Source organism: Crinia signifera, chromosome 1 (assembly GCF_055691185.1).
Source record: "Crinia signifera chromosome 1, ASM5569118v1, whole genome shotgun sequence".
NCBI classification, from domain to species: domain Eukaryota; kingdom Metazoa; phylum Chordata; class Amphibia; order Anura; family Myobatrachidae; genus Crinia; species Crinia signifera.
The window spans coordinates 309,385,649-309,409,388 of record NC_139217.1 but is presented as its reverse complement, the minus strand read 5'-3'; the positions used below and the strand labels follow the sequence as shown (position 1 = coordinate 309,409,388).

General features: G+C 42.6%; 1 protein-coding gene across 4 annotated transcripts in view; it reads left to right on the top strand.

Moving 5' to 3' along the window:
• Window positions 1-23,740, top strand: part of LOC146078869 (guanine nucleotide-binding protein subunit alpha-14) — a 173,289-nt gene that overhangs the window by 66,811 nt on the left and 82,738 nt on the right. For all 4 annotated transcript variants that reach the window (XM_083186140.1, XM_083186142.1, XM_083186141.1 and 1 more), the window contains exon 2: window positions 7,363-7,547. In XM_083186140.1, the coding sequence (XP_083042266.1) occupies window positions 7,401-7,547 (147 nt within the window). In that variant the 5' untranslated portion in view covers window positions 7,363-7,400. The remainder of the gene's footprint in view (window positions 1-7,362; window positions 7,548-23,740) is intronic.

Below are 23,740 nucleotides of genomic sequence, written 5' to 3'. Positions count from 1 at the left end.
TAATTATTGTAGTGTTATGTGCAGTGTATGTATATGGATAATGACACTTTTTTTTTTTTTGGGGGGGGGGGGGGGGTAGGTATTCTATTTGTTTGCCAAAACATATTCAGGGTACAATGAATACGGTATTCAAATGCAGACAATCTGCTTTAATTTGAGGATATTCCCATCCAAATTAGCTGTGTAATATGTATGGAATTACAGCTGTCTAATAGGAAGCCCACTCTTTTACAAGTGGCCAAAAATCATTCGACATTCAAAAGGAAAGGTGGCAGGTGTGACCTCTTCCTTCCCTTCCAGTAAGGCAGGAAATTGCAAGTGTGGCATTGTGTATTTGATGGATCTTCATCAGATAGATACCTGGCATATCAACAGTTTGGTAGATTCTGAGAAAATTGTAATGCACAACAAAACAAAAAGGCCAAGCCACAGGAGATAAGTGGAGGATGAAAGCAGATTTCATGGAAGGATGCTTTTCTTGACCAAGTGAAAAACACTCCAGGTTACTGAATGCCTAATTCCTGTGTATGCCTACATGGATTTATTTAGAACCTACTGGACTGTACGTCATTGGTACTTGTTTTTCGGCACTTACACAGTAAAATTCCTCTCTCGGGGGGGGGGGGGGGGGAGGATGGATGCCAGGATGACTGTTTGATGTTGTCTATTGAAAGGTTGTACATTTTCTGGTACTTGTTTCCTAGCACGGCCACAATCGCGGCCATCGGGGGTAAATTTTAGTGGCCTGCGACGCGATGCCCCCGATTTTTCCATTGAAATGCATTGAAAACAGTGAAAATCGGGTCGGTCGCGTCGTGTGCGCCTAAAAATGCTTAAATGGTCCACCCGCGATGGCCGCGATTTCCCCATAGGGAACAATGTTAAATGGGTCAATTTACCCAAATCATCATAGGGAAGAATGGTAAATGGGCCAGAAACCCCAAAAAACCCCCCTGACCAGTGAAATGTACCCCCCAAAAGTAGTTTACGCCACCCCGCGATCAACGTGAACCCGAAGCGTGGCGAGCGCAGCGAGCCCGCGAGGGGCGGCGGTACGCGTCCTCCGACCTTTTCATACCCCCACTATCCACGTCGGCGTGGAGTTGAGAATAGAATAGTGTGGCAAGCGCAGCGAGGGGACGCGGATACCTTCACAGGTAAACGCGTCCCTTCGCGGGCTTCACAGGTGTCCGCGTCGCCATGGACACCTGGGAAGCCTGCGAGGGGACGCGTATAACTGTGAAGGTATCCGCGTCCCCTCGCGGGGCTCGCCACGCTTCGGGCTCGGTGGCTCGCTGCGCTCGCCACACTATTCTATTCTCAACTACACGCCGACGTGGATAGTGGGGGTATGAAAAGGTCGGAGGACGCGTACCGCCGCCCCTCGCCGGCTCGCTGTGCTCGCCACGCTTCGGGTTCACGATCGCGGGGTGGCGTCTAGTACTTTTGGGGGGACATTTTAATGTTCAGGGGTGTTTTTGGGCCATTTACCATTGTTCCCTATGATAATTTGGGTAAATTGATCCATTTCACATTGTTTCCTATGGGAAATCGGGGTCATCGCGGGTAAATTGAGGCATTTAACATTGTTCTCTATGGGGAATTTAACATTGTTCTCTATGGGGAAATCACGGGCATCGTGTCTGGCCCATCGCACCCGATTTTTTTTGCGCATGCGATGGCCCCGATTTTACCCCCGATGACCGCGATTATGATCGTTGTGGCCGTGCTAGGAAACAAGTACCCATTTTCCTTATGATGGTCTGTGCTAGACCGAAACGTTACGTCGGATAAAGTATGTCTTCCTTGATGCAATAAATTGATCATTGAGACAGTGTTTGCTGTGGTGAGTGCCCTTTCTACCTACTGTATGTATGTATGTATGTATGCCTGGGGTGGGGGAGCATTGGTTGCAAACTGCCTTCCCCCAACGGTTCTGGAGGATACTCACTGCCAACGAAAGCAAAAGATGTGGTCAATTGTGGAGCTGGGTGAGCTGTTGCCTTCTAAAATTCTCCCTTTAGCGATGGTGTAGTCCAGTAACCATTTGTTCTATTCACAGCCTGCGCTCAGGGTTAAATAAACCTATTACATATCAGACATATAAATGACCACTGAACTGCTACACAGACCTGTTTTGCTGCAAATTGCTTGGGTATTTGCGAATTGTACAAAAAACTTTAATTCTTATTCTTTTGTCTCATAAACATGAGCCTCCATTCTGGGTGATGTAGTGCAGTACAGATCACTCACCACCAGTGATGTGTGCTGAGCAATCTGTCACTGGCACAGCTAGTGTTCTCTGGTGGGAAAACACTGCTGATGACTAGATTTATACTTCATGCAGTAAAACTCTATCCCGTCAATGGCGATGCATGGGACCGTGCATCGCAATCGCTGGGGGGGCCTACACATGGAGCAAACTGTGTAACCAACCCTATTTCTGAACGATCACCACCGGTGTATGCCGAATTACACTCATTCTATTGCAATTTTAACTTTTATTGAATTCCAATGTCTAAACATCATTCTCTACTGGTGCATACCAGAGCAGGCCATTCTGCTTTATCCAACGTTGCATGTTGGAGTGCTGTTTACACGTTGTTGCTAGTAAATGGCTTTGTCAAATACACAATAGAATCTTGACATCCATTAAGAAGCTTAGTGATAGTATGCAGGCAGAATTGTAAAAGTGTGAATAAATAAACATTCTATCAAAATTAAAAGCTTCTTAGAAATATTTCAAATATATGAGAAGGTTGTTTATGGAATATACAGTTATATGTATGCAACTTGCCTCCTGACAGATTAATGACTGTTGACAAGTGTTCTTGTACATTTGGATCTGTATCCTTTTTGATGTGATCTCTGTACAGTTCCTGGAAATGATCCTTCTTACCCAGTGTCTGGTACCTTGTGCTAGTCCCCATATTCACTAGTTGGGGTGTAGATCACACGGTCGACAGTGTCTAGGTTGACACAAAAACAGGTTGGCGTTAATTTTCATGTTTTTTTCTTTGGCATCAATGTCAACATCTGAGCACATGGACCCACAATTAGTGTACCGCATGCTTCTGGCCATGTGCCCCACTTTGCAAACACTGCACTCGGCGAACTTTACCATTCCCAATCAGCGTTCATTTAAATGGTAAAGAATGGAAGTCCAAAAAAATAAAGAAAAAGATTGTGCGTTTGTGAGATCCCTGCCATAAAGTGTAGCAGCAGTATATATCTCTAGTGTTCAATAGCCTATAGGAAAATGGGCACAAATTGTCTGGGGAAGGGTAAAAATGTGACTACTGCGGTTGGCATTTAAACGCCGACACAACCACAATATTTTTCCCCTTCAATGGCATTTGAATTCCCACCAAAGTAACTGTTCTTTCAAGACAAATTGCAAGGATTTCTTAAACCTATTATGTCCCACTCTCACTCCTCCCAGAGTGCATTTCTGTAGATCTTATATGCTTAATATAGTTATTGGAAGGACATATATATAAAATGTCTGTGCACTAGTTTCTCAAACAAATTTCTGTACAGGTCCAGGTGTGAAGCTGGTCTATCCCTTCCCTGTAGCTATATGCCACCATATACTACAGCGAGCATCAGGCAGACTGGATACGGTTGACAGTAATTAGGTCATTAGTCAACATGGTTGACACATGAAAAAGGTTGCAGTGGAAAAGGTCAACATGGGTTCTTTTTCTTTTATTTTTTTACAAAAGTCTTTTTTTTTTTGTATTTATACACTGGCACGTGGGCATAGATGGTGAATATAATAGTGTGCCGAGCGTTTTGAGGTGCCGTTCCCGAAGCATGGCAAGCAAAGTGGTACACTTATACAGTTTACATGTTGACATGTCGGAATAGACCTAAAAAAAAGTCGACCTTTCATGTTAACCTTTTTCATTTCGACCTTTTCCATTTTGACCTACTGCTTGTATCAACCTTTTGACCATGTTGACCCAATTCACTTCGACCTATTGACTGTCGATCTAATTACTGTCGACCCTAGGACCCATACCCAGACAGACCGCATTACACTCCTAGGGGCAGAGCTATACAACTGGAGATTGTTTAGTACTTTCTTTTCAAATATCTCCCTCCATCCCTAAATAAAACCAAAGGAATCCCTTTAAATCGTTAACCTTTTACATATTTTTTTTTTACATACCATTTACTACCCCACTTCCTCCAATACCCTAGCTAAACTTTTGCAGATATCTACTGTTGAATCAGTCCCTCTTCTGTTGCAGTGGCTATGAGTCAGCCAAGGCTGCTGCTCAGTGAGGAGGAGGTGTTGGCCATGCACAGACAGCAGGGGAGATTGGGCCATGGAGCTTTTTTAAAAAGCGTGCGACTATGGAAGGGGAGGTGTCAGCTGACCCCGCCTCCTTCAACTCTTCATTTTCTGGATTTGCAGTTGAGGCAGCTGCAACTCCGGATCCATGTTTGGTGGACCTCCTCCCTGGCTGTACCCCTCTACAGCTACAAGTGGCTGATCTATATAATACATTCAGCACAGTTAACATTGTGTTTGACATTACTGCCTCTCAGTTTGGGGCCATAAGTTCAATTACTGACCAAACCACGATCCGTGTGGACTTTGTATATTATCTCCGTACTTGTGAGTTTCTCTAGGGTGCTCTGTCTACTCCCACACTCCAAAAACATGCTGGTTGGTAAGTTTACTGCTGACCAAACTAGTGTGCCCATGTGATAAGGAATACCAGTTTTAAGTTACAGCAGAGGCTGAATTGAATGAATGTATTGTTCTCTGTAAGTAATATATAGGATGTGTCTATATAAATAGTTCATACAGAAACTAAATAATGCTTGCATATGTCTTTATTAAAAAGTGTATAAATCTTATGAGATACATTATTGTGCACATCTTCTGACCCGAAATACTGTGTATTGTCTTCTCCACCATTGTAGTGTAACATTAAACATACAAATCCTAGACATAAAGGAGTAATTTTGGTACTTGTTTAATAGCATGGCGCCCGGCTATGCTACGTTTTCAGCCTAGGCCAGTGGTTCCCAAACTGTGTGCCGTGGCTCCCTGGGGTGCCTCGGGACACTTGCAGGGGTGCCACGGGTTGGTGGTCCAGGACCAATTCAAATTATTTATGATCAATTATTTATGGACAAAACCAGTGCTGGTGGCTGCCAACCATAAAATGTGTACAATCAGAACCAAATCCTGCCCTTTACCACATAACAGAACCTAAGAAACACATAGAAATATAATCTACTTGATTGTATATATATTTTTTGGGCCTAGGGGTGCCGTGGAAAAATTCTAATACTCTAGGGTGCCGTGATTCGAAAAAGATTGGGAACCCCTGGCCTAGGCTATGCTGTCAGCATAGCCCAACGGCTGCCTAGCGTAGTGACTCCGCGGCAGCCCAACGGCTGCCTAGCGTAGTGACTCCATGGCAGCCTGGCTCTGTCCCTGGCAAGCCTAGTGAGTGCCTCTCACACAGCGCCGGCAACCGCCAGATCCCCTGCGCTGGCGGAAAGGGGATCATGTGGGCGCCGGCGGAGAGGCACTCCATCTGTCTGTGACGCAGGAGCGTCTCTGTAATTATTGTGGCAGGGTACGGCAACCCTGCCAGTGTCCTCTTCAGGGAGACGGGGTTAGGGGGTTCGGTAGCACGTGTATGCGTCCCCCCCGACCTGTTCATACCCCCACTATCCACGTCAGCGTGGAGTTGATTTTTATAAAGTGAGCCTGAAGTGTGGCGAGGGGGGTGGCGTGGACAGTGGGGGTGTTTCAGGAAACCATTTCAGGAACATATTCACACCTGCCATATCATACATCTGAGACAGTAATGACGACATGTGTTAACTGTTAACACTACGCTGAATATGACAGGGGAGCTGACTATACACTGGCCGCGGGAACACTACGCTACTTCTGACAGGGACGCTAACTATGCTAAGCAGCCGTGGGAACACTACGCTACTTCTGACTGACTAGGCTAACTACGCTGGCCGCGCGAACACTACGCTGATTCTGACAGGGATGCTACAATAACTACGTGACGGACGCCGTGCTATTACACAAGTACTGTAATTTTACTAATATGGGACTTATGACTGCTGTAATGGGCTGCTGTGATAAAGGGAGCAGAGCGGTGGGTGTAGGGTGGTAGAGAATGTTGCATAGTTTCAGAGTTTGCTGCCCACTTCCTCCTGTAATGGGCGGGTCAGTTGGCTCCTAGGGTGCATAGCAGTCACAAAAGTGGGCTGTGCAGGGGGAGGGATGTGACAGCATGATTGCACCATGGTCGTTCTCCCCTGCTGAGCTGAGAAAACAGGAATTGTAGATTGGGTGGCAGGGCTACAATGATGTGATTGAGCACTTGCTCTATAAGTGAGTGGCTACAGGGCGGGGGGGGGGGATTCAGCAGATGGGGTTGCAAGTGACTGGATCGGGAGTGGTAGATTTGCTAATTTTTCTGTGAGGCTGAGAGGGTCCAGGTAAGTAGATAGGTAAGAATTAAATGTAGGGCTAGAGGTACAGCTCTCCTTTTATTTGCAGATGAGGATGTTGCATGTATAGAATGTCACCTTCTGCATCACACTCTGTATGTAACAGTGGGAAAACTGTACACAGTGTTTGGCGCAACGGGACCTGCATTGTTCATGAAGGATCTTTTAGCAAATTGAGCCTGTACACCCCTCTCAAAACCCAAAGACCACCCTTTTTAGATGAGACCTCTCTTGGAGGGTTTGTGTTTTTAATAACTTTTTACATGAATTAATCTTTCCTACTCATACTTTCAGTGGCTCGTTTTGGGAAGATAAAACTCATTGTTTCAATGGAGCATGTAACAAGCTCCATCTAATAATCAGGAATAGGCTTTTTGTGGCTTGTATCTCCCAGCTAATAAAAATCATGGCTCAGCCTCAAATTAGGCTGTTTGTTTCCTGAGCGGTGTCATGCTTACAGAATTAATTTTTGAAAATTGAGAATCATTTTAATTGGGAATTTCAGTCTATGGCGAAGGGCAGAAAGTGCCCCTGGAAAGGATTTGGTAAAGGAACTTTGCAACCAGTAATGTTGTCATATTCCCTTGCACCCATAGAGCTTTGAAACATCCCTAAATGTTGTATGTAGTCTAGGTGGGAATTATTTTTTGGGGTGGCACACATTAATAGGTGGAACCATGCTGTAGACTACATTGTGTAGGGTTGAGACTTACTGCAATAAAAAAGGGTCTTTGTTGTGTTCAGTCTACCCCAATCTGCAATTTATATTCCCTGAATGAATGTTTCTTTTTGCTTAAATTCCTATAAATATTTTATACTAGGAACGTTGATTACTCACAAGCCTCCTTTCATTATCAACAGGCACTGGTGAGAGTGGGAAAAGCACCTTCATTAAGCAGATGAGAATTATTCATGGATCTGGATACACAGATGAAGACCGGAGAGGGTTCACAAAGCTGGTTTACCAAAACATATTCACTGCCATGCAGTCTATGATCCGGGCAATGGACACACTAAGGATACAGTACTCCTCTGAGCAAAACATGGTAAGTGATTTATTTATAGAGGTTTGTTTCATGCTAGTAAATGTACATTTTGAGAAGTGTTTCACATAATATGTAGAAATGAGTGTCAATGTGGCAAAGTTTGTGGATACTGAGCACAATTTTTATGGCATTGTACAGTCAAGATGAATGTCAACATGCTGATTGCTTTTCCACAAAGCCACAATGAGAATGGCCTCTTGCTCCTCCTGTATGCAGCACCTTCTGTACACTTACACCACACAAGTAAAGAGTGTGGTGGGAATGTTTGTCACATGCATAGTACACTATATGTGAACAATTTTCAGGCTACTCTGAAATATATTACCATGGTTTCTCTTTCAGTTTAACAAAAAAAAAATCCAGTATAACTATGATACTATTTAACTTTTTTGCCTCCATTTTAGAGTATTTTTTGATCAGTTAGAATGCTGCTACTCAATCTTACCTTCTAGGAGGAGAAGTGTACATACTACATGAAATTATAACCCTATATATGCGTGTGTGTGTATATCTATATCTGTATATATGCATATCTATCTATCTATCTATCTATCTATCTATCAATAAATATATATATATATATTTATTATGTGTGTGTGTGTATATCTGTATATATATATCTATATCCATTGAGACCGCACTCAAGGTTTCGTACTTTGAAATGGGGTGCTCCACCAGATGAGCAAACATCAAGGCATAATATGAAGAAACGGGCACTCACCAAGGTCTTAATAACATCAATTTATTCCAGAGTAATAGCCATATCCGACGTAGCGTAACGTTTCGATCCAATAAAGATAGTCATCAGGAATATATGCAATAGGGTCAGCACAATCAAACAGGCAACCTGGTATCCATCCTCCAAACAGGATACAACTGTATTGCCTCACCGGGTCAGTTTAAATACCTGCTCACAGGAAGTGATGCCATCACCCACCTGTTGCACAATTACCAATCTAACCATAGAGAACAAGTACTATAAACAGATCATTCACACAATAGAACAAATCAAGCGATGTACACACAGAATATCTATGTGTTAAGCACTCTCCTTAGACCACTGTGGAGAGAGAGGGGGACACAGCGCACATATTATCTGCAGGACTGGAAATGACAACAGTTCCACCCGGGAACAATGGTAGGGAACTTTTGTTCCTACTTCCACTTGTAACCTGGAGGATACTATAGAACACTCCCTATCTCTATGCAGGCAATCGTGTCATGCTCCACCCATCATATACTGTTATAAAATTACTTGGGCATACTAATGTGTATCAAAAATGTAATTACCCATATGTAACAATAAGCATATGTGTATTGGCGGTAATGTGCTGGTATATTAAACCAACACAGGTGGCATCACTCCTATTGGCAAAACTACAAACATTACATATATAAAGTGTGAATAAACGAAAAATAACTAATTAAAGTGCTACTAACATAGACATTTTTTTTATACATATTTCTAAACCTTTTGTTATATTTTTATCTGTGAAGTTTTTACATTTTTAAGTGTGTGTGTGTGTGTATGTATGTATGTATATATATTATAATATATATATAAATCACCTGCACCTGAGCAGGGATGGTAGTTACACACAAAGTCTTAGGTAAGACTGCAGCTTCCTTGTCCCATATAATGAATCCAGGGTCCAAGGGATTAGGTGAATCTGGGTAGAACAGGAGAGAAATGGGAAGCAGCGCTTCCTAGTGTATTAAAAGAGTATTTATTGCACAAAAAGGAGATAAAAACTCCAAGGTACATAACAGTAATGCCCGTACCTAAAAAGACAACACTGTGGACTGGTTACCACACGGCTTGATAATGATACATCAGGCAAAACAGCTCACTGGTATGGGCGACCTCCGTGTCCTGGGGAACTCCGAAACGACATACGCTGGCTTGCGTAGCAGAAGCGGGGGAGTCCAGTGGCAGGAGCGACCGTCGGGAGAGCAAAGCTGGTGGAGCAAGGTAGGCCACGCCCTGACGCGTTTCGTCACTGGGACTTCGTCAGAGGGCGTGGCTACTACCTGCTCAGACCAGCATTAAATACACACCATCTGTCAATCAATCAGAGGGGCCGGGCACTGTGGCTTAAAGTGATACACATCATACCACCATTAAAAATATATAGTTATATAAAAGAAACAAATAGCTAACGACAATGAAGAAAAGAAGTATAATATAAAATTTTAAGGTGCATCACCAGTAGGTACCTGACTGGCACCATGCTGGAATGCCGGCACCATATATAATATGTCAAGAAAAAGTTGACATCTGCACCGAACATATGTCGATACTCCGTGTCAACATATTTTTAGTCAACATATTTTTAAAAATTTCAAGGCCAAAACGGGGCGGCAGGGATCTTAGACTACCATAGTCCGCCGGGACCTTAGTATAAATACAAGTTTGACCAGTAAAAAAAAATATTTTTTATTTAGTAATTATTTTAAAAAACACTAAATACATTAAAAATATTCCCACTATTCTCTATATAAAAAGAGGGGGGGGGGGACCATCCAATTGATTGACAGATGTTTACAGATTACATCACAACCAAGACATAAAAATATTCATGGTTACCAGAAAACTAAAGTGCTAATACATACTAGATAAAAAAACAGTACATAGCAAATACATGGCAAGTACATAATTCATATATATTCATTTTAAAAAACAAAGCTAACAAGAATTAGAGCTGATATTGCAGACAAATACATTAAAAGAGTATCGCAAGCAGAGTGGGAGCCAATGATGGTAACAAATAAGGGAAAGGGTTCAGTTGATAAACGGAGTAATTTCATAGCCTTCATTAAGACCTGAAGGGACAAGAGTGTTAAGAGTTAATATCCAGAATGTTTCACGTTTAATCAAAAACTTGTCAAGATCACCTCCTCTTTTTGACATTTGCACCTTCTCAATCCCTTTTGCACGCAGACTGGAAGGGTCACAACCATGACATTCCTTGAAGTGTCGTGGGACACTATGGTTAGTCACACCGTGCTTAATGTTACGGATGTGTTCCAAAAGACGAGTTTTTAAACATCTTTTGGTTTTACCAATATACCTTAAACCACATCCACACTGCAATAGGTAAACGACATAAGTGGAATTGCAATTCATAAATCCTTTAATCTTATGCTCAGAGTCCCAAATGTTGGAGCCTTTGTCTATAAAGGGACAACCCTTGCAGTGATTGCAAGGATAACAACCCTTAATCGAGAGAAAGGTGTCACTAGTGGGTTGATTGGGGATGACATCTAACTGGCTTTTGGACACCATTGAAAACAGGTCTCATCTCCTTTCTCACAGGTCTGCAAAACGAGCATATCGTACTTGTAAAACGTTACATCGACGATATTGTTATACTGTGGAAAGGAGATGAGACCTGTTTCAATGAGTTCATGTCAACACTTAACGTGAATGATTATAATCTGAAGTTCACGTCTAACTTTCAAAAATACAAAATTGAGTATCTGGATTTAGCCCTGAGTGCGGAGAACTTTCCAGAGTGTGATTTCATTGAGACTTGCACTTATTTTAAGGCAGTAGATTCAAATAGCTACTTAGATTATCGTAGCTGTCACTTTGGCCCCTGGAAGGACAATATCCCCTTCTCGCAATTTTTAAGACTTAGGAGGAGGAATTGTTCGAATGCTCAGACCTTTGAGATACAAGCTCTAACATACATTGATAGATTCAAGGAAAAGGGGTACCCCGAAAGTATTGTTCTCAACGCACTGTGCAGAGCCCGTGACCTTGATAGAAAGAATTTACTCACAACTAAGAATGAGAGGGCCAATACCACCTCTGCAGCCTCTGTGGACAAGCAGAATGATGTGATGTTTATTACACAGTATAATACCTGTGAAAGAGACATCAATTAAATTAAATTAACTGATATTAATAAATAGTGGAGATTTAGTTCATGAATTGATCAATGCATTTAAACCTGCAGCCCCCTTCACGGGACCCCACTTTTCTGCAGGTCCTAACACTGTTGCTCAAAATGGTTACAATACACATAGCTATGATATTAATGTTTGATTCCAGGCATGCTATCTGGTCTAAAGCTCACAGCAGACTATGCTTTTAAAGGGTAGCAGTTACCAACTAATCAGCTCCGTTCCAAAACCGGAAAAATGTCTTTATCAAGACATGTATGTCTTGATAAAGGGCTTTGCCCGAAACGTTGACACAAGCTTTTGGTGTTTGACTATTTATTTGTGTGAATCTGCCGCCGTGCAGTATTGATAAACCTTGGGAGTGCCATCCTGCCTTTTTTTGCTATATATATGTGTGTGTGTGTGTGTGTGTGTGTGTATATGTGTGTATATATATATATATATATATATATATATATATATATATATATATATATATATATATATATATATATATATATATATATATATCTATCTCTCTCTATCATACATCTTAATAATTACTGAATCTTATTCAACTTATGGGTGTGCTGAGTTCCCACTGACCAGCGATTTGCAGTGGATGAATCTGATGGTGGTTTTCTGACACTTCAGTGGGGACAGTTCTAGAATAAGGAGGATACAAATGGCTGCTCTTGAATTAAATACAGGTTGAGTATCCCTTATCCGAAATTCTCGGGACCACGAGCATTTCGGATAAGGGAATTTTCCGGTTTTTGAATAAAAGTTTGTAAGGCATACTCACCTGTCCCCTGGTGGTCCCTTGGCGTCCACGTTGTCCCCTGGAGTCCACAGCAGGACTTCAGCATCCTCTCTGGCGTCTCCAGCGGTCCCACACGGATAGGGGATACTCTACCTGTACTCTCCTCTATATTGGACTCGATGGATGCACTAGGGAAAGCATCAAGCAAACTTGAATAGGAAAATATGTTTTTCTTTTCTTTCCTTTCCTTTCCTTAATCAGACTCTACAGTTAATGTACAGATGGCTCTTAAAAAAATTCTACAGGATGAATAATAGATTTTGCTTTTGCATGAGGGAGCATAATTCTGACTTCAACTCTGTTTTATTTGCTTAGCAGAGAGGTAAACAGGCGGCACTAGAGAATAATCTTGTGACAGGTACCACCTGTCATCGCTCCTCTGCTTGGCTCAGAATTCTGCCTAGTTACTGTATGCACTGATTACTGTAGGCACACATCTATCAGGATAGTCCTTGTATTTATGTAATTAAAGGTGTAATCTTTGACATGGAGTGGTTAGAAGTAGGTGGCTTTTTTTTTACATTTGTCGAGAGGTATTTTTTTTGTTCCCCTTTATTTTATTCATATTAATGTATATAAACAGATATAGGGCCAGATGCACTAAGCTTCAAAAGTGATAACATGGAGAGTGGTAAATAGCCAGCCAATCAGTTCCTACCAGCCATGTCACAGACTGTGCTTGAAAAATGTCAGGCAGGAGCTGATTGGTTGGTTGTTTATCACTCTCCATTTTATCACTTTTGAAACTTATTGCATCTGGCCCATAGTATTGATCCCAAAATAATTTTTATAAATTGTACAACCAAAAGAACATATGTGATGAATTCTATATCCAACTTAAAGTGGCAGATTCAGTGTGCCTTTAAAATCATTTGTATTAATAGTATGAAGAGTATGTGGGCTGGAAAGCATGTACTTGAGAGGGATAGATAGATATGTCAAACCACTGACTCAACATATAAATAATAACATATATAGAAAGTCCGTTATTGTTAATTAGGATTAATTGGCCACAATCAGATGCAATAAACCAATGTGTTTATTGTGTAAACCGTTTCTTATTGAAGCTTAACCATATCCTGTATGAGGCTGAAGGCCAAATGTGTTAAACCACACCAGGCATGGGTATTTCATAGCTTGACCGCACATCTATCTTATAAAATGGCCCCTGGTGTTATGATATAGTTCTACTACTTAAGTTGTGGGGTGAAACCAATCAAGAATAGGAGGAAATAGTCCTGTTCATGTTCTTTGAACAGATCATCACTGCACCAGTCATATTTGGTGAGGATTGATGTCTGATCCTGTGAGTTATGTAAAAAAAAAATAATAATAATAATAATAATAATGTCATATTTTCTGTAAAAAATTTGCGGTACTCTTTACCTAGAACGGCGCCCGTCGCGGGCATCGCGGGTACATTTATGTGTACCCGCGACGCGATGACCGCGATTTCCCATTGAAACCCATGTTAAACATGGAAATCGTGTCGGTCGCGTCGCGGCCGGACATAAATGTACCCGCGATGCCCACGACGCGATGCTCCCGATTTCCCATAGGAATCAATGTTAAAAGGCGCGATGGACCCGATTTGGCCATAGGAATCAATGTTAAATGGGCCACAGAGCCCATTAACCCTTAAATGTCCCCCCCAATTTTTAACGCCACCCCATGATCCACGTGAACCCGAAGCGTGGCGAGCGCAGCGAGCCCGCGAGGGGCGGCGGTACGCGTCCTCCGACCTTTTCATGCCCTACTATCCACTAGGGCGTGGAGTGAGAATATAATAGTGTGGCGAGCGCAGCGAGCCACCGTGCCCGAAGCGTGGCGAGCGCAGCGGATACCTTCACAGTTATACGCGTCCCCTCGCGGGCTTCACAGGTGTCCGTGGCGACGCCGACACCTGTGAAGCCCGCGAGGGGACGCGTCTACCTGTGAAGGTATCCGCGTCCCCTCGCGGGGCTCGCTGCGCTCGCCACGCTTTGGGCTCGGTGGCTCGCTGCGCTCGCCACACTATTATATTCTCACTCCACGCCCTAGTGGATAGTAGGGCATGAAAAGGTCGGAGGACGCGTACCGCCGCCCCTCGCGGGCTCGCTGCGCTCGCCACGCTTCGGGTTCACGTGGATCGTGGGGTGGCGTTAAAAATTGGGGGGGACATTTAAGGGTTAATGGGCTCTGTGGCCCATTTAACATTGATTCCTATGGCCAAATCGGGTCCATTGAGCCATTTAACAGTAAAATCGCGGTCAATCAGCCTTTTTAACATTGTTCCCTATGGAAAAATCGCGGTCATCGCGGCCATCCCGATTTACCCGCGATGACCGCGATTTTTACCCCCGACGACCGCGATTTCAATCGCTGGCGCCCTTCTAGGTAAAGAGTACCAAATTTGCTTCTGTCAGTGGGACAGGGATGGGCTTCTTTTCTGTCAGGAGTGTTTCTGTAAATGAGACAAATGTTTTCAGATGTGGAGTCATACATCAGTGGCTCTGTAACGCGGTTTTGTTGACAGTTGGAAGAAGTTCAGGCATGTGGTTATGCTGGGACTGAGGTTACATAGTAGGTAAGGTTGAAAAAAGACTTGCGTCCATCAAGTTCAACCTAGGTTTTTTTTTAATAGCTTATCCCTTGCTGTATAGTATGTTGTTACAGATAGTTTATGATTAATAATTGTACCCATGGATGTTATTAACCAATAAATGTTTATCCAACCTTAATTTGAACATATTTATTGTCTCTGCTGACACCACCTCCCCAGGAAGATCTTTCCAAAGTTAACTGCTCTGACCGAAAGTTTAGTTTCTACTAAGGGAACAAAATCTTTTTTTCTTCTAATCTAAACTCGTGCCCTAGATTCCTTTCTAGCAGTAAAAAGGGTGTTTGAGGGGCGTGGCTACGACGGCAATGGAGTAGCATGTTATGTGCTGAGCTCCAGTAAGAAATCCTGCAAAATATCCTGTTCGCCCCCTCCCTGAGGAGCGAATAACTTACCCACTGCTTTGGGACAGCGGGGTGCATCCTCCGGGTCACCATCTGCGGTGCTTGTTTGGCTGGGTGACCTGCTCCCTGGTGTGCACGCTTCTGGACCGGGACGGCTCGCGCCACGTGCTCCAAGCACTTCTCTATCTGTGGCGCCACCTGGCTTCCCTCATCGGAGCTGTATACCCTGCGCTGCCTGTGACGAACGCCGCATCGGGGCTGCTATCCTCCCGTCAGCAGGACTTTATCCCTTCATTGCCGCATCTGGTGCCTGTGGGGTGCGGTGGTTCCCGGCGCGGCCACCATCTTACCTCCGGAGACTCCTGCTGGTTGGACTGTCCTCTTGGGCCACGGCGGTGATACCTAGCGCTGCGGGTAAGATCCTCCTTGGCTGCTGGTGGTACTCCTTGGCGGCTGGCTCTGCACTTCAGCCACGTGCAGTCTACCTGCCTTTGTATAATATATACCTGCCATTGCAGCCTGCCTGATTATTCTCCTGCGTCCCCTGTGTCTGGCTGTGCTAACATCTTGTGTAGGATTAGAGGTGTGCTAGCCACCTCTATCCCTTATCTAGACTCCTTCAGCGCAGCTCACCTGCTCCCCTTTAATTTGAAACCTAGTGGGGACAGCCATCTCCTTAACAATGGGCACATCAGTCCAACAAATCCTGACGGCCATCTACGCCTCTGCTGACAGGCTTATTAATAAATTGACTGCACTGCAGGGAGATGCTTCTCCCACATTATCTGCGTCCGGGGAGCTTATTGCCAGAGATGACAAGAATCTGCATCAGTGCCCTACACCTGAGACTCCTACTCCTGCAGCAACTGCGATTGTTCTTCTGTCGGCTGAAAACTCTTGGAAAGACCTGCCTATTTCTGGAAATGCTTGGTATCCTGAATGTATGCAGCTGGAAGACACTGTGGTGTACTTTGGAAATTATCCAGCTCTCCTACATACATCTGTAAGATCGTGGAGACCACACTCTTTCCCTCTTGGCGGTCCCTCTGTCTATCCTCCTGAACCTAGACTTGCCTCTAGAATCATTGTACCTGCATATATGAATCACGTTGACACCTGGCCGGACTAATTGATTCCGCTATATACATCGCCTGATCTCGACCCGTATTTAAACTTTGTCTTATCTACATTCATATCCTCTGTACTGCTTATCACATTGTTTTTTTTGTCCGATGGGTTTGGGGGACCTGCCCTTAGGTCTTAAAGTGATTTAATCCTGTCTCACACTGCCCCTGTTAGGCATCCGTTCTGTCTATCCTTTATATATTCGGGGGGGGGGGGGGGGGAGGGGGGTGAATTAGGATGTTAGGCTAGATTAGCTAATATAAGCTAAAGGCCACTAATTTATCCCTCTTAGAGGAAGTAGTATAGACAGTTGGGGGGATAGGTTGTTCGGGATCCAGGTATACCTAGGTTGGGGTTAGGTCATACAGGGTGGGTTTTTTTTTGGGGAGGTTTACTTTGGGTTTTCGGGGGGATTTGTTTTGGGTAGCATAGGTAAATTACTCAGATAGTGGGTTACTTAATTATAGTTTTCATTTCCCTTTTGGACCAGACTATTGACACTGCAACGAAAATCTTCCCTACTTTCATTACTTCTCTTAGCTGGGGAACATATTCTCCTTTCACATTTCTATATCCGTACTGTTATACTTTTGTCATATTGTAGGGTGGTATGTCACTATGTATGTATATGTGCCCTATTCCTGATAGTACCTAGAACCCAGATGGCGCCTTTGGGCAATAGGACTTGATAATCCCGAAATGCAGAGATTGCACTTAATGTATGTACACTTACTACCCCTACTACATTGATGCTCACACTTACCACTCTAATTTTAACGCTACTCTGGCTGCTCTTTGCTGTATTAGTATCCTGTGTCGTTATCCTATCATTTGTGGTTTACAATGTCTGGGCCCACAATACCCTATATCTGTAGTGGGTATTATTATGTATGTTTCAAAATCTTAATAAAAATACCGAATTATTAAAAAAAAAAAAAAAAAAAAAAAAAGTGTTTGACCGTTCCTTATATTGTCCCCTGATATATTTGTACATGATAAGCATGTCCCCCTTAAACGTCTCTTCTCTAGTGTAAATAGTCACAAATTTCTCAATCTCTCCTTGTAGCTTAAATTCTCCATGGTGTGATCATTGGGGAATAAAGTGCGGTCATGTGATCTACAGTGTGTAATCATTTGCAGGAGGGGCAAATGTTCCATGTGCAGTGAGAGTTTGATTTGGGTGAGGCGTGTTGAAACTGAAATCTAATTTACAGTGTTAAATAAACAGCCAGGATTTATCCTGCCCAAATATAACTGGCCCAAATCTATTTCTCCATGTTACATTTGCCCCACCTGCAGTGCAGCATGGTTTTGTCCATTAGAGAAAAATTTGCTTTGCGATCAATTCTTGACTTATGCCCTCAGTCTCACACAGATATAAAACTCACTGCTCAGTGTATGCTAGCAATGCAGTTTAGTTGCTCCTATATTATAAGGATAAAAATTATCTTGGTGTGGCAGTCGCACCATACCTGGTGTGTTGAAAGGGGGTGTCTGGCAACAGTAATGCCTTGTACACATGAGGCGATCCACACTGCCACCGATATCAGGGACCTGCTCCCTCGTCTGGGCATGCACAGCCAACAAATGGGGTGGACAGCCGAGCACGCAGCTGTCGGGAGCAGCGCACAGAATGGTACGATATTGCTCAGAAGGGCTAAAATGAGCCATGTCTCTAATTTATCGCCCAGTTTGTAAGGGGCTTAAGACAGGGAAAATCTTATAAGAATATAGTTCTAAGAGCATTTTTGGTACTTCCTCATCTTTGTGGCTACAGCTTAAGCCAGTTACGTTGGCCGCTTTCAGAATAACACCATTGTCCCCTTGCGGGCTCTCCTTGCTTCGGGCTCGGTGTCTCGCTCCACTTCGATTGCACACACCTTTACTAAAGGTAATAGATGGTGGCATGGACCCAGGCTGCTGCGAGTTAAGCTACGTAAGTTCCGTAGAGTAAGCGGTGGCTGCAATAATCAGGAAGTACCACATTTTTTTAAACTATTTTTGGTCTAGTATTAAGTGGTATAAATTATAATATAAATTTGTTTTCTGTCAATCTGGTGCAGGGCTGACCCTACCATTAATACAGGTTCAGGGCTTAGTATGGTACCAGTCTTAGGAGGGTGTGCAGTCTGACCTATCCTGCCACAGTGATGCCTTAATGCCCATGCCTAGTTCCCCACCTACTACTCACTCTCCTCTGAATGGTGCACAGCACCATGTGTCCTGGCACCCTGTGTATAGTTAAGTTTGAACCGAGTCAGTCTACATCAGCAAAAAGTGAAAAAAGCATGTCGACCTTCAGTTTGTGTCGATCTGTCAATGCCGACCAATGGTATTTCGACCATTTCACGGTGTCGACCATCGGTGATTGACCTATTGACTGTCTACCTAGACATTAACGACCCAGGGACCACATGCCCTGCCACCTCCTCTCCCCATACTTGTATTTGTCACATCTCGCCTCCTGTGTGCCTCTGTCACTTCACTGTGTGCCTCTGCCCTTGTTTTTCTTCTGTTCTGACACTGGGCGGTATTCAATGAGCCTGATTCGCCATGTTTTTATGGCGAATTTGTGCTGTTTGGTGATTTTCTGACAAAAACGGTGAATCACCCTATTCAATGACCACATGGCGAATACATTTGAAGGTTTTTTTCGCCATGATTCACCGAGTAGCAATCGCTATCTTTTTATGGAGAAGTGGAATGTAAACTTTTAAAATAAAGTGTTTTGTTTTTTACATTTGGTGTAAAAAAATCAGGAATTTTATTCTAAAGAGGGGCATGCTATTTTTATTCATGTGCTGTAAGCACATGAATATATATTTAATAAAAAAAATATATATATATATTTTTTTTTTTACACCGCAGCCAGCAGGGGGTGCCGGAGCCGAGCCGCTCATTACATATTCATATATTCACTGCACCCGATCGTTACGATCGGGTATAGTGAATATATGGTCCCCTGCTGGCACCCCCGGGGGGCAGCCTGTGCTGCCTGGCACCCGGGGAGCCCACCTCCCCCCCACAAACGTTCTGGGGCAGGCAGAGAGACTTCCATCTCTCTTCCTGCCACCGTCCTCAGGCTCCCTGCGGCATTCGCCGCAGGAGCTCATATTCACCAGTCAGGGGCAGCGAGCCCCTGACACGTTGAATACCGGAGCCGGCGAGGCTCCGGAACGTGGCGAATGTGCAGCGAATCCTAAAAAGGATTCGCTGCACCTCGCAGGTATTCTCATTGAATACCGCCCACTGACTCAATTTGCCCCCTCCCCTCCATGTGCCTCCCAACCCTTTTCCTATCTGTAACTGAAATGGATCTAAAATCTATCAAAATATACAGTTTTTTTTTTTTTTTTTTTTAGTAAATATACCTCTAGCAGCTCCCCACTGGCAAGTATTGTCCAGTGAAAATTGAACGGATGTGGAACTGGTTAGAGCAGTGTTCTCCTCCTTTAGCTGAGGCAGTTACTTTAAGGATCAAGAGCTTAATTTTATGTCCTGCTCCTGGAGTCAGAGTATTACATACTAACAACTCCCACACTCTAGGATGGGAGAGTTTGTATATCTGAATTGGTCAAGAATTATGTTTGTCAAGAAGTTTATTTCCCTCATCCTTTTTATAAAGATTAGAAAAGCATGCTGAAACATCATTTTACTTCCATAAGCAGCCCATACATGCTGCGATGCGGGCTGTGCGTTATGTGCTTTGAGGTGCGCGCTCCCGCGGCACCTCATCGCACAGTACAAAAAGTATGTGCTTGCACATACTTTTTGTACTTTGTTTTCATCACATTGCATCGCATTGCATGCACAACGCATGCACAGGCAATGCAATGTGATCCGTGCTTGTTAAGCACGGAACGCACGCACGTATCGCAGCGTGTATGGCCAGCATTAGTTATATTCCTTCCTTAAGCAGCCCATACAAGCTGCTCTGTGGGCGTGCTGTACTAGCACGGATCACATTGCATTGCATTGCATGTGCATCCGTTGTGCATGCAATGCAATGTGATGAAACCTAAGTACAAAAAGTATGTGCAAGCACATACTTTTTGTACTTAGGTTTCATCAAATTGCATCGCATTGCATGCACAACGGATGCACATGCAATGCAATGTGATCCGTGCTAATACAGCACGGAAAGCATGCCCTCATAGCAGCGTGTATGGGCTGCTTTACTTATGTTCTTATCTGGTTGGATTGCAGATGTTGACCGGCCACATTTGTGCCCTTTAGCAAGGTAAAAGCAAGGTTGTTTTGACCATTAAACAGAATACATACGTACAAACAAAATATGTAGAAGCAGCAGGTTTTGACCATTAGTCGGTTTTTGGCATGTGAACGTGTTTGCTGGCTTTTTTTTCTGATTGATCATCTTATATGGAATACCTATTGTGTATTTAATTTTATTTTTTTGGCATTAGTTGCACCCCTTTTTGGTGGTATAAAATATGTAATAAAGCTTATGGTCTTATGTCCCTTTTACCAACTTCAATGTTTCCTACCAGAATATATTTGATATGCTGTGCTATTAAGGCTTCTAACAGGATTGTTTGTATTGGGCCCAAACTTTGCAGTCATCAAAAACTCCAATAAATATCCAGTAAGTTGCAAAATGAATGGCAATCTGGGCCATTAGTCTGAATAATAAAAAAAAGATTGAATAAATGTGTGCATATTATGTATTTATTTTTCAGTTGTTATAACTGCATGGATATTTTCCCTTTTTTAAGGAAAGAGAAATGCGCCAAGGGTGGGCCATGATCTTGCACTCTGTGCACATCAACTGTTTTACTGTTACTGTTCGCCATGGCATTGTATATGCTACTAATATCTCTAAACGGCATACTGTAAACAGTACTAATATCGCTAAACGGCATACTGTAAACAGTGCACCAGACTATTGTACTGTCCATGATTTTTGAGAAGGGCTCCTTTTAGTAACAACGCTAAGAAGCATATTACAGGTGTGAGAGCAAGTAACTCGCAATTTTTTTTTTTTGTACGTCCGACTCCCTGTAAATCACGCGGACCGTATACTGTATGCCTATAGTTACACATTTCTGTGTACCACAATGATTGCATTGTGACAAGGAGTCATATACACTGGATCAAAATGTCTTGTGGCCAAATGTAATAGGGTGTGAAAATTTGAAACTGAGAGATTTTTCCCATTTTATTTTTAAAGCGGCAATCAATTAAATGGCAGAACTCAGCATGGTTTTGCAGTGGAAATGATTGCAGCTTTAAAAAAAAAAAAAAAAAAAAAAAAGGTAAATCTGGCAAAATCTCTCACTTTCTGATTCTCACACCCTTTTGCATTTGGCCCCACGTCTTTATTTTTGGAGCAGGTCACAGCATACTAGGTACACAGCATAAGTATAGTTCAAACTCTTCAGAATGCTCCAGTGGTCCCTACCATATCCCACACCCCGGCTTATTACTTGGGCATCTATTCCACCATCAAGGGCAATGACCCTTCTGCCCTGGAATCACTTCTATTATGGAAGCAACAGGTGCTGTTAATCATCACAACCTTGATCACATCCGCTTTCTTGCTGCTGCTCTAAAACCTGGACTGGATCTTCTACACTACTTTCTTGTGTAAAGCTGCTATCCGTGCCACACTTGATTGATGAACATTTTCTTAGCAAACAGCTATTGAACCAAATATATATATATATTTTTTTAAGATTTCATTTTAATGGAAGTAAAAATCTTTGAAATCTTGAGGTAAATTGTTTATTTTGTATGGAGCACCTTATTTAGAAAGTTTGTCATTCCCAATTGCGGGTGCAGGTTACAGTACTATGAATTAGAAATCAAATTAGTAGGTCTATACCGGCCATGTCTAATGATTATTATTTTGCTCCTGCTCTTAATTGATCATTGCTTTATTAAAGAAGGTGCTAGCCTTTTGCAGAATGATGTAAGTTAAGGGCATCTTGATAGTAGCATGCATACATGAAGCATATCGCGCAGATGCCCCTTAATATGCTATGAAAGCACAGCTAAGAAACTTTTTTTTTTTTAGTTTGTGTGCTTTCAAGTACAATACATTTTTTAAATACTTATGATAATTACAGCACTTAAATATAAACCTTTTTTTATGACTCCAGCTCCTAATAGTATCTCTTTCTTTCAAGATGGACTCTGTATGTATGTATGTAAGTATGGATTGTTTGCTGCTAAAACAATGTTTTAACTAAATTGAATCAGCTTGTCTTTATTAAGTAATGAATTTGCTGGGAAATGTATATTTCTCAATTGCTTGAATTTAGGATTCCATCCCTCCTCCGCAGCACCCTTGTTCTGCATAACCCAGGGAAGAAACTGCAGCGCGGTCTCATGCTGAGTAGATGTGACTCACAACTAGCGCAAGATAAGGTCTTGTGTTATTTACAGTAATTAATCCCATATCCAGTTGACTTTAACCCTCTGTATAAAAATTATATTTTTGTGTACTTCAGATGCACTCTGATTTTAGAGAATTGTCCTTTTTCCTTAATATCAGCTTGTTTGATGTGTACTTTCATAGACTTTTCCAATCCACAAGCAAGATACTACTTATAAAATGATAAATTCAATCAGTCATTTATGTTTGTTATGGTCTAGCAATTTTGAATACTCTAATAATATCATTTAAACACCTAGTCCTGACAGCACTGTAATGTATGTACATGTGTTTGTATATATTATATGTGTGTTTTATTAATGTGGTACTTATTGACCAGTGTTGACTATTGTTCTCCTTTCAATGTCTCTCTGTGTCCGGAGTACTGAACTGTGTGATACTTTGCAGTGCATGTGATGATGGGTGTACAGTAGATGGGAAGGAAAAGGAAGAGCGTGTTCTGCAAGTACATCCTGTGTACTTTTTTATTTTTTCAGACCATGAAATATAGTACCATCATCTCTTTCATATATTATACATGGTATTGCAGTGGATTGAGCATTGATCATGCTCTATTTTATGGAAGTTCCCCTAAAAAAGTAAGGAACTGTCACTCTGATTCTGCTTTGACTTTTTTTTTTGCCCCCGGTTGAAAAATCTGTCACACAGGAGTGACACGTGAGAATTCATGTCACTTTGCCTCAACACCCGATATGAAGAATAGTCATCTCCAATGCCGCTTGTGTAAGAAATGCTTGCTACATTCAGAATGATAAGGCTAGTGTGTATGTAGCCTAAAGGTGCTCATGCACTAGTGCGATTTACAAACTTTTTCATCCGATGATGCCCGGTCCTGTGCGTAACTACCATAGGTGCAAGGGGTGCAGCTGCTGTATGGCCCACAGCTGAAGGGGGCCCATCTTTGCTGTCTGAGTAATATGTTTTTTTACATACATTTTTCACATCTAAATAGGGGGCCCTTACAAACTTTTGCTATGTGGCTGTCTAATATCTAGGTAT